This window comes from Python bivittatus, unplaced genomic scaffold (genome assembly GCF_059951505.1).
Source record: "Python bivittatus isolate LINGU-HERP-01145 unplaced genomic scaffold, Pbiv_v1 ctg000480_np1212, whole genome shotgun sequence".
Taxonomy (NCBI): Eukaryota; Metazoa; Chordata; class Lepidosauria; order Squamata; family Pythonidae; genus Python; species Python bivittatus.
The window spans coordinates 30,959,498-30,971,654 of record NW_028277075.1 but is presented as its reverse complement, the minus strand read 5'-3'; the positions used below and the strand labels follow the sequence as shown (position 1 = coordinate 30,971,654).

General features: G+C 37.8%; 1 protein-coding gene across 3 annotated transcripts in view; it reads left to right on the top strand.

Moving 5' to 3' along the window:
- Positions 1-12,157, top strand: part of PALS1 (protein associated with LIN7 1, MAGUK p55 family member) — a 60,883-nt gene that overhangs the window by 18,757 nt on the left and 29,969 nt on the right. For 2 of the 3 annotated variants that reach the window (XM_007424498.4, XM_088145620.1), the window contains exon 2: positions 2,378-2,893. In XM_007424498.4, the coding sequence (XP_007424560.1) occupies positions 2,491-2,893 (403 nt within the window). In that variant the 5' untranslated portion in view covers positions 2,378-2,490. Of the gene's footprint in view, positions 1-886; positions 1,016-2,377; positions 2,894-12,157 lie in introns of all 3 variants that reach the window. The other variant, XM_025164257.2, reaches the window with a different exon arrangement.

The window sequence follows — 12,157 nt, the reverse complement described above, 5'->3', positions numbered from 1 at the left end:
AAGCAATTGTGGTAAAGCAATAAGAAATCCTTTCATGTAGCTCAGAAGTTTACAAAGAATAAATATTGAAATACATTTTTCCATTACTATCAACAGTAATAGAAAACCTTTCTGACAGCTATCTATTTCAACTGGATTGTTTAGTAAGGGTAACCTTGAGGCAATTTTATTTAAAGAATCTACTGAAATATCACTGACATCAAGAATAATAGGTGTAATGTAAATGAACTGTAATTATAAATAACATAAATGCTTTTAGAAGTGGGTAAGGCTATATCTGTTAACTTAATCATGTTCACTTTTAACAATAAACTTTACCCATTAAATGATGCAACAAAACTATTTTTCAGCATGGGCATATTTTAACTGATGGTTATTACAGCATGTGACAGTTAGAAGTTAGCTAACCTTCCTGACCTTGACAGACTATGAAAAAGCTAAAAGCTAACCTGCATTGAACTTGGCAGCTGCAACAATGGGAGACTACCAGGAAATCACAGGGCAGTAGTTTAGACAGGTGGAAAAAAAAGATGAAGATAGTGGCACACTATCTTCATATTGTTTCTGAGAAAATATATGAACATGTTCCTAAAGTCACCAGGAGTCAAATTTGTCTTTAGAAGACTTGATTTTATTTTCACAGATTAAATAATATTACTGCCACAACAAAGAAGTAACAAAAAAATGTTACTACTAAAGCCTAACATAGCTGTTTCCATTTGATATTTTGAAGCCCTTTCTCAGAGCAAAAAACTACTTTGCTGTCATGAATTTGTAGGAAAACCCAATGTCTTTAAAATTGCACAGGCAGATTTGTAGAGGATAATGACTATCAGCATTTATTGGCTATAGTAGCAAACATAAGTATCTTGGTATTTGTGCCTAGAGGCAGTGTGACCACATGCCACATTTCAAGGGAGATTCAGACAGTAGCCACGACTTTCATTCCGGGAGCATCTGTTAATATTAAAAATAGAAGACTGGACTGGATGGACCTTTGGTTGAATGTAGGAAGGTAACATTTATTTTATAATACATGTACAGGGAGATGATTTTCATCTTTTAATGAATTATATTTAGTAGATGACAATAAAAAATATGCCAAAATCAAAAACAACAGGTTTCAAAATAAGCCACCCTTTTGGACTAAAGAAGAACTGTAAGAAAATTGGAGTAAAGGAAGTTGATTACTATAAACAGACACTTGTTTTATTAAACTTCATTATACTGTAGTGGTCACCATGGTTTTTTTGTTTTGCCAACCAGCATGTATTAATAAAATGGATAGGCCAGCACACTCAGCAGTAAAGTCACATTTACAAAAACAAGACTTTCCCATAGCATAATATAAAGCATATTCTAATTAATGTATTAATATTTTATATTCAGAACTATAAACTCATACAATGTGCAAAGGAGAAAGAATTATTTGTTTCAAATCAAATAAAAAAGAATTCTTAAAACTCTTTATTAAGATGAAATACAGTGGTACCTCGGGTTACGAACGCCTCTGCTTACGAACTTTTCGGGTTACGGCCAGCTCTGGCTGCAAAAATTTACCTCGGTTTGCGAACTCCGCCTCGAGGTATGAACCGGATCCGTGGCCATTTTCCACCGTGACACGTGGTCCGCGGCCATTTTCCGCCTGTGCCACGTGGTCCACGGCCATTTTCCACCCTGCCGCACGGTCCGCGGCCGTTTTTCCGCCCTGCTGCACGGTCCACGGCCATTTTTCTGCCCTTGACGCGTGGTCCGCGGCCGCCGGAACAGATTAACGGTAATTGCATTGAACCTTATGGGACATTTTGCTTCGGGTTGCGAACAAATTGGGTTGCGACCAGAGTCATGGAACAGATTAAATTTGTAACCCGAGGTACCACTATATAACAAAAAACAAATATGTTAAATAAAAATCAGAACATATTTTCCTAAAATAATGATTTCCATAGGTAAGAAATATATAAAATGAAGCGAAGGCAAAATAGCTGTGCCACTAAACAGTTACTAAATAAAATATCATACACCTAATCCAAACACAGGTGACCTGAGTATGTGTCTGCATGGTATTTGCTCCTAGACATTTCCAGGTTTCATCAGTTATAAAGATGAGATTGGAGATGAGGTTGGAGTTGAGGCTTCCTCTCCAGTGTAATTATGATTATGGCATCCAGAATAGCCTTTCAAATTTTAATTTAGTTTGCTCCACTAGACAGAAACCAGCTTTTTACTTGAGAGTTGGAACAAGGAAAACTTTGTATACCTGGACATAGAGTTTGTTTCTAGAAAATTAAGGTACAGGCAACATTAAATATAATTAGTTTTTCTGCATTAACTCTACTTATTTTAATATGCTCTACTTATTTTAATATTTTTTCAGATTTCTTGCTGGAGATGTATTTTTATATTCATCTGGTAATGCATAAGAAGAATTGCTTAACATTATAATGGATTTTAAGTGGAGCTATCAAGAAAAGTGTTACAATAAAGTTTATGTCTGACGAGCAGTATAGCTTATCACATAGAACAATGACAACTTCTCATATGAATGGACATGTAACAGAAGATTCTGACAGTGAAACAAAAATTATGGATCTTGCACCTCTTGAAGAATCTCAGAAACACAGGGAGATGGCTGTGGATTGCCCAGGTGATCTAGGCAGCCGGATGATGCCATTACGGCGGAGTGCTCAACTTGAACGGATTCGACAGCAGCAAGAGGACCTAAGACGAAGACGGGAAGAAGATGGGAAAAAACAAGAACTCGATCTTAATTCTTCTATGCGACTGAAAAAGCTGGCACAAATTCCTCCCAAGACTGGAATAGACAACCCTATGTTTGACACAGGAGAAGGAGTAACTCTGGAGAGTCCACATTGTGCTGTGAAAGTCCTAGGTATGTATACTGTTAAATAGGACAATTTATTTTATGTGCAATGGAACTTTTAGTGCTCCTAAACCAATATTTAGTTAGGCTTGAAAGATTACATCTGTACAGGTAGTCCTCACTTACCAACCACAGTTGGGACCGGTAACTCTGGCTAAGCAATGTGGTCATAAAGTGAAATGTGACTGCACCGACTTACATCAGTTCTGGCTACAGTCATTAAGCAAATCACCTGCAGTCGTTAAGTGCGACTTCACATGACCATGACTTGGACTTCCTGCTGGCTTTCCCATTAACTTTGCTTGTTGGAAGCCATTTGTGAAGATCGCAGATGGCAACTGGTGACCATGGGACACTGCAACAGCTGTAAGTTTGAAGGCAGGTCATAAATCTCTTTTTTCAGCGCTGTTGTAACTTTGAATGGTCACTGAACAAGCAGTTGGTAAGCGAGGACTATCTGAAATAAGAGAATTATTGAACTGGAAACAGTTAATAATGTGAAAATTCAGAATAACTTGAATGATTTCTGTGATAAAGAATGCTTGGTTTCCATTAACCCTAAGACTCTTAAAATTATATTTGAATAAAATTGTTTTAAATTTGTCTTAGAAATGTACTGATTTGAAGTAACTCTCCATGACAGTTAGATAAATTGTTATAGTATTATAGAAATATACGGAAATCTCTGTATCAGCAATATAATGTGGAAATATATGTAAAGGGGGGGTAGATTGAATTTAATCTTCATGTGAGAAATATTCCAAGGCAGAATATCTTCCATATAAAGGACAGAGGAGGAATACAGGAAACAGTATTTCCAGATTTTTGAACTACCAACTTCAGGTTTGTGTACGCTGACTGGCAATGGCTCTCCAGATTTCACTTGGATTTTTCCCAGATCTACTTGGAAATGTTCTTCTGCTTGTGACTCATAGCCTTTCCCTAAAAAGACAACAGTGCTGTGGAAAGAGACTTCAGTGCATGACTAAAAAAAATATGAAACATACATACTCAAAATAACAGCCCCATTCAGTATGTTCCATTGGTACATTCTGAGTTGGTTGTGTTCTGCTGGAATAAAACACAAACCATTTATAGTATTCCAATTGGATAATAATGGAAACTTTTTGCTAAAGAGTCTTAAGAATAAATTGAGTGCAGTCTGTGCAATATGCCACCAATTTTACACATTTATTACTGTAGTACCCTCTCTGAAGCACTCAAGGCCTTTTACTTGAAAAAAAAAATCCATCAAAATGTAAGAAAATTAGACAATTAGAAATGCAGCCCAGCTCCACCATCTGCACCAAAAACCTGTCAAAACAGGTTGGTCTTAATGTCTTTACAAAATGCAAGCAAGGTGGGGACTCCATACCTCAGAGGGCAAGATATTCCATAATATGGAGGTTTCCATAGAAAAGGTACACCTCCAGGCTTCTGCTCTTTTTACCTTACATGGGAAAGAAACCTGGAGTAGTTCCTCACAGAGGGCTGATTCAGGTTGGGAGAGACAGTCCTGGAAGTATGTGGATACTAAGCCATGTAGGCTTAAAAACCAGCACCTTAAATTGGACCCAGAAACTCTTGACAGTCAGTGCAGCAACTTCAGCATAAGACATAACATTACTAAATCTACTTCTACCTTTTAGTAGTCAGGCCACTGCATTTTGAATCAGTTGCAGTTTCTGAGTTAATCTTCATTAGCAGCCCATGTAAATCCCATTAATGAGATGAAGGCATGAGTTACAATTGCAAAGTATTCCAGTCCAGAAAGGCTCACAACTGGTATACTATCCAAAGCTAGGAAAAGGCCAAGGCTTCCACCTGCTCCTTGAGAAAAATTTAACTGGGTTTGCAATGATCTGCAAAGACAGATGTCTGATGCAGCTGCATCACATGGAGCCATTATGTTGGAATTTCCAGCATAGTACCTAGGAACGAAATATACAGTAACATGCCATTTATTGGAAAAAACTATAAATGCAAAAATAGTGGTTTTCTCTCAACAGTTAAACTCCAGAGAGCAACTGGGAAAACAGACAAAGCACATGCCTTTCTTGAACATGAGACTCATACTAATCAAAACTGAACAACAGAAAACAAGGTTCTTAACAAACGGTTCTTTATGACTAAGAAAATGAGTATTGAAAGGCCAAAGAGAATAGAAATGGGCAGGCAGATGCATACTTATAATTGGAGTGATACCAGGCAATAGAAATTCACGGTTACAATTTATCAGTATACATAGAAATTATTATTTATCGTATGGCACATTCACATCGCAATTCAATATATTAAAAGCACAAAAGATAAAATACAAGATATAAAATATAAAATTTTAAATTATAGACATATGTCTAAATTACAAATATAGTTTTTTACTTCACTTGTCACAGCCAGGAGGTCAGCAATATCTCCATTGTAGGCTGTTTGGGCACTCTGTAATTATATGTTGTATAGTTTGTTTCTCAGCCCCACAATCACAATTTGGTGATGTTATTTTGCCCCACTTATAAAGGGCATCTGCACATCTACCATGGCCTGGTACAAATTCTGTTCAATGTCCATATCGTATGGGGCTGGTCAAATCCAGGAGGTTTCTCTGATATGCAGATTAAACTTCAACATTGGGGGGGGGGGCAATTTTCTAGCCAGTACTGTTTCCACATATTGTGCATACTAAAGTCATCTTCTACAAGTGATGTAGCAGTAGAAATGGCTGGATGTCTAGATCTCAGCCTATTTCACTCCAGGCAGGTTACGTCACTCAATATCAGTAATTGAGGATTATCAGTAATCTTCCGGTATTCTTGAAGGAGGGCATTTTTCCGTCTTACATCCGAGGCTGGTATATGACTCAAAACAGGCAGCCAGTATGTGGGAGTAAATCGTATTGTCCCACTGACAAATGCGCATTGATTCATGCAGTTGTGCATCAATCCTACTTGTGTACGGACTGTTAAGCCACACTGGGGCACAATACTCTGCTGGTGAGTACACCAAATTGAGTGCAGACTCCCTTAACGTATCCATTGTCAAACCTCAACTAGTGCCGCATAATTTCTGTAGGATGTTATTTCTACTTCTCAGTTTGGCGGCAGTCTTCATCAGATGTTCTTTATAGGAAAGCGTCCTATCTAAAGTAACCCCAAGGTACTTCGGTATTTAGGACGCATATTATGTTTAAGTTGATTTCCCTTAAATCTTATGTTAAGCTCCCTGCCTGCTGATCTATTGCAGGGATGGAAGCATGTTACTTCCGTCTTAGTTGGCTTAGGCTGTAACCTCCACTTACAGAAATATTTACCCAGTATTTCTAAATCAGTAGTAAGAACATCTTCAGTTGTCTCAAAAAATTTATGTTGGGAGGCCATAGCCCAGTCATCCGCATAGCCAAACTTCCTGGACTTTGTATAGGGTATGTCAGCTACGTATAGATTTAAAAAAAGGGGGTATGAGAACCGAGCCTTGTGGTAAGCCATTATTTAAGATTTTAGGGACACTTAAATCCTCTCTCATTGCCACAAAAAAAGTTCTTCCAGCGAGCATATTATCAATAAGTCGAATAATTTTTCAACTCGGGATTACTTGTATTAATTTATATAACAATCCATGTCTCCACACTGTGTCATATGCTGAACTCAAATCTATAAAAGCAACTGACGTTTTTTGCTTCATCTGGTATCCTGCTTCTATGTATATGTTGTTAGTGAAAGTACTTGGTCAATGCCAACTTCGGGCAGGTAGAAATCAAGCTTGTCCTACTGGGATCATCTGGAAGATCTTCTGGTTAATTCTATTATATAAGAGTCTTTCAAGGAGCTTATAGATTGTGCTTAGCAGTCCCATTGGTTGATAATTTTTTGGTTGATCATTTGTTTTTCCTGGTTTAAGTATTGCAATAATTTTGGATTGTTTCATCTTATGTGGTATTATACCTGTTTCCATAATGTCTGAAAAGAATTCTGCCAGCCACCTTTTTTGGCATATTTTCCACAATGCAAAAGGAATTCGGGGTGTATACCATCATGTCCAGGTGCCTTACCAGCTTTTACATCCTTAAATGCATTTATAATTTCAAGAGTGGAAAAAGGGCATGAATATTCGAATTGTTCAGTATTAACTTTTTCAAGAGCCTTGAGTTTATGTCCAGTTTGTCTTATATGGGCTTTATGCCTTTGTGTTCTAATGTAGACAGTATATGTATCACAATCTTATTGGCTGGGATATGTGTCCTATTATTTATTTTCTTCTTACTTCCCCCTAATTTCCATAATAACAACCATGCTTCTCTACTAGACGTCTTAAAATTAAGCAATTCAACAGTCTCCATCCATTTCTCTCATTGAACTACATCAAGACTATGTAGCAGTTCATTTGCAATTTCATGATCTCCATTTTTTAGGAATTCTTGATACAAATTCTCGCAAGTATCGTTCCAACCTGGGGTATATTGTTTACGATATCCTCTAGGAATAGTCTTTCTTGCTGTTCATATAAATGCACCTACGAGTCTCTCATAGTTATTAGCTTTTGGGAGGATTCAACCCAGACATTTATCTACATTTTCAGTAAATACATTCCATTTTGCCTTCTTAAAATTCCATCTTGGACAGGGAAAGGATGACACCAAAGGTATATTTGTGCCAATTTCAATCAGAATTGGACGATGTTGACTATGGGGAAAATCTGCTAGCACTGATCATGAAGTTGTCACTGGGAGTTTTTTCTCAATGTTGGTCACAAAACACAAGTCAGGATTATACTCCTTCCTCCAAAATGCTAACTTAAATGTTCCTCTATCCTTTGCATCAAATACTAGATACAAGCTGTTATCATCTGCCCAGTTAACAAGCATCTTACCATTTTCGTTGTTTTCCCTGTACTTCCATTGAGTGTGATGGCTGTTGAAATCTCCAAGATATACAGCTGCGTGTGGGGACAGGGATATAACTTGTGGAGGCCAAATAGTGGCTGGAGGTTTATATATATTAGTTATTGTTTGTTCTCCTGCTTTAATGATTACCTCATGTATATTACTGAGATCAGAGGTTGAGCACAGCCGGACATTTTCAATTGTCGACCATATGTACATTGCCACTCCATAAGCATGATGGTATGTTGCTCCCAGCAGGTCGTAACCAGGGATCCTACCTCTCTAATCTGATCCTCATCATCAACATGGGTCTCCTGGATTACAACAACATTGATATCATTATCTGTCAAAATCCTTTGTAGAACCTGACACTTTGACCTACTTACTCCTTCTATATTTATTTGACAAATCTTGATAACAGGGCCTTCTTTGTCGTAGGGTCCTGAAAAGGGCCATTTATATTCGTGCCCTTAGACATATTTTAATGCGATGTAATATAGCCAGGAGATCACTAAGATTAACTGGCTGCTGTAACTTCGAGGCTTCAGATGTTTACCTTGAAGTGACTGTTCTTTGGCATCACCCAGGGGACATGTGTGACTTAAGGAATGTCACGGATGTGAACAGTAGTTGTCCCCCTATACATAGAAAAGCAATAATCAACATTTTTTTTCTGAGCACATAATTGTAGGCTTTCCCAATACTGTGCCTCTAGGCAGCAATAATATTCATGAAGTTGTTCTCTAACACCTGTATAGTTCTTCACAGCCATTCCCAATCCTTGCTCTCTTTAGAGAGTTACTCAGAAGCAGAAGTTTCAAATCTACATTGTCATCTGTCTTCCTTTTGCCTCATCCCACTTTTTCTAATGGAAAGTCTGCTCCCAACCCAGCAGCAGGTAGAAATGGCATGGGATAGCAGATAGGTCTAATAAAGCAGAAGCAGGGGCCAGAGAGGAAGGGTAAGTTTCTTGTCTTCAGAGTCTTAATAAAGAAGTTTCTTGTCTTCAGAGTCTTAATAAAGGTGTAGTGGTAAAACTGTTGATTGGGGGGAGAAGAACCAATCTCTCTGTTCTGTGAGGGGGGCAGGGAAGAAAAAAACAAGCAATTTCTGTAGGCAATCTCTCCTGTGTCTGACCTGTTCCCCCCCACCCTTGCAGGGCAGAGAAATTGGAGAAGGGGTTACAAAAGAGTAAGCAGGCACACAGTGGGAATACACCGGGCTGTTTGCGTAGCATGCTTGTGACTGCCAGTGCCAACACATTGTTTTCAATGTGTATTCTCCATTGTGTGCTGCTTACTCTCTTGTAATCCCTTCCTTTCCAATGAATATAAATACAAACATTAATTCCCTTATTAATTATTCCAGCTCCTGGGTAAGCATTCCAAAGGGTAGGGGAGTGGGGAACAAGGGAGGATGAAGTAAAATCGCTAGGCAGACAAAAGCTGAAGGTGTGAAACTGATTAGTCTTGTCAGTTTTGAGCCAGAAAGCACAGTCACGGTCATGTAATTTTCCATTTAGTGACTGCTTTACTTAGCGACAGAGTTGCAGGTCCCAATTGTGGTCATTAAACGAGGACTACCTGTAATTACGTATTCTTCCCCTGTTTATCTTTCCCCTAATTTAACTGTTTCCTTTGATTCCATATGTCTGTTTCTGAGTTTAAAAACCTATGGCTTAAGATCTGTCAAACTTGTCTTTTGTGAAATTTTATATTCTTCATGGAAAAGTGGGATTTCTCTTTCTCTCCAATGGACCATACAAATTGTTAAATCAGGGCAACACACTTTCATGTACATGAATTGTATTGCTCTCTCTTCCTCATCTCTTACCTAGTGATCTGTTTCAGAATAGTAACACATATTACAGTAAAACCTAGAGTTAAAGGATGATTTGTAGAGGAAGAGAGTGTCCATTAAATCCAAACAGTGCATCCTTTGGAACCTGTTTGAGAAAAGGACGATGAGAGTCCACCTTGGTGCTGAATGGTACTTTGAAGAGCACTGTGTCTTCCTGTTCATGGTAATTCTAGTGGGCTAAAAGTTTCCATGGGATCCAGAAGAGTGTCTTGTTACCCTTCTCCTCATGCACCCCCTCCTGGACACTGGTTGCTTTCTACTTGGGCAGAAAGCCGCTCTTTCATTTGCATGGGGAGGCTGCTTCTGCCGTACACCAAGCAAAGTTGGCTGGAATCTTGTTTTTATAAAAGGTCAAATGCTGGGTGTGCTGTGAATATCATGGCTTAATTTCAGCTCCAAAACTTTCCCCGAAACCAGGCACCAGCAGAGCTGCCCAACATAATGCAGCTCCAGCCCATCTTTCCACAGGAATTCTGTGCCCACCTGTCCACAATGAGTGACACCAGAGCCCTGCATTTAGCAGGAGCACCCTCAGGCCCCAGTATTGGACAGTTTGGAACAACACCCCCCCATCTTTTAGGGACAACAAAACAGCTTTCTTTTTGAGCAAAGTAACAATAGAAGAAACCATCCCTCCCTTGGAAAAGGCAGCTGATCAGCCAGGGACTTATGCCTGTTACAGCAGGTAAATGCACAAAACAGTGGGGAGCACAATGATGAGGAAGGCCATCCTTTCCTATAGAAGGAAAAATGTGAAAGCATTCACAGCACCCACATTTGTCCAAACAGACTTTGGAAACAGCTGACTGGTCTATTGGCTTTGGTATAAAATCCAAATGCAAATTTGGACCATTGCATCCAATGTCCATTAAATCAAAATTTCTCTGTATAATACTGTAGTTAAATCTTAGGAAATTAAGGATCCATCTTTCAGGCCTTAATTCCTGTTTCACTAATGTTCTTATCTATGGCCATAATATGATCCAACAGGAATCTGTAGAAAAACAGATGGGCATATAGAAGCATTTTTATTAAAGGAAGAAAAAAGGGGTAGATAAAAAGGAGAAAAAGAATGAAGAAAAATAAAACAGGAAGAGAATAAACAAGAAATTTACAAGCATCCTAGAATTAGATTAGAATATTTTTTAAATATTTCATTAATTGATTTTAAGTGAGAGATATATTATGCTGTACAATGCTATTTCAATATATTTTGTGGGAAGGTTTATTATTTAATAAGAACAGAGATTGGAAAGAAAATTCAACATTTAAAATTTGTTTCATTATAATATACAGGTAGTCCTCAATTTACAACCATTTGTTTAATGACTGAAGTTATGAGGGCACTGAAAAATGTAATTTACAACTGGTCCTCACACTTAGGATTGTTGCAGCTTTCCCATAGTCACATTTTCAAAATGTGGATGCTTGGCAGCTGGCATGTATTTACAACAGTTGCAGTGTCCTTGGGTCATGTGATCTCCATTTGCAACTTTCCCAGGGGGCTTCTAACAAGCAAAGTCAAAAGGGGAAGCTGGATGTGTTTAAGGACTGCAGCAAAAATGGTTGTAAAATCAGGTGCGACTCATTTAACAACCACATCACTTAGCGATGGAAGTTCCAGTCCCAATTGTGGTCGGAAGTCAAGGACTAACTGTAAATGTTTTTCCAAAACAGTTGAGCTTTACAACACTGCCACCAGATATCTGACCTGGTTGTTAGATTTCTAACAATTTTTAGAGAATGAATTGTCCATTTTAGCAATCAGTACTGGAATAATGGCTGTTCTGGCAGTTCTGAAGAAAAAAGTCTCTGAAAACTTTATGTTTATCTTATTGATAATCAAACCTTACAGTCTGAATGATGTGTTCTGTCTCTACTGAGTGAATGTCTTTGTGCATATTGCATAATCTCCTGTGAACTTTTTGTTCCTGTTTATATCAGTCCAAAGATATTTGTGCAGTCTATTTGTAAATCCTGCTCTCTCAATAAATGTAATGAAGCCATAAGGTGATAGATCCAATCTGTGATCCAAGTTAAACAGCATGCTTGGTAATACAATTTAATATTTGGAGCTGTCAGACTGCCTTGTTCTTTTGAATCCTGTGGTATCTAGAATTTAATCCTGTCTTTTATTGGACCATATGTAATTTGTTAGTTGTCTCTGCTTGTAATTTAATACCTTATATTCAATTTTTATTGGAATCATTTGGAACAGAAAATTACATCTTGGTAGAGCATTTTTATAGCTGCAGTTCTTCCTAACCAAGACAATTTCAACTTTTTCCATTTTGAAATGTCTGCTGTTATATTTTTTCAACTCTAAATGGTTATTTTTAAATAGGTCTTTATTATATTTTGTCCAATAGATTCCTATCTGATCTTTATAGTAGTGATGTTAAATTCAGTTATTTGGTGCAGATACTGCTTTTCTTCCCATGTTACATTCTATGTCAACATTTGAGTTTTAGCCTTATTGATGTGATCATCTGACACCAAGCCATACTGCTATATATATTTCATTATAGTTCTATAGA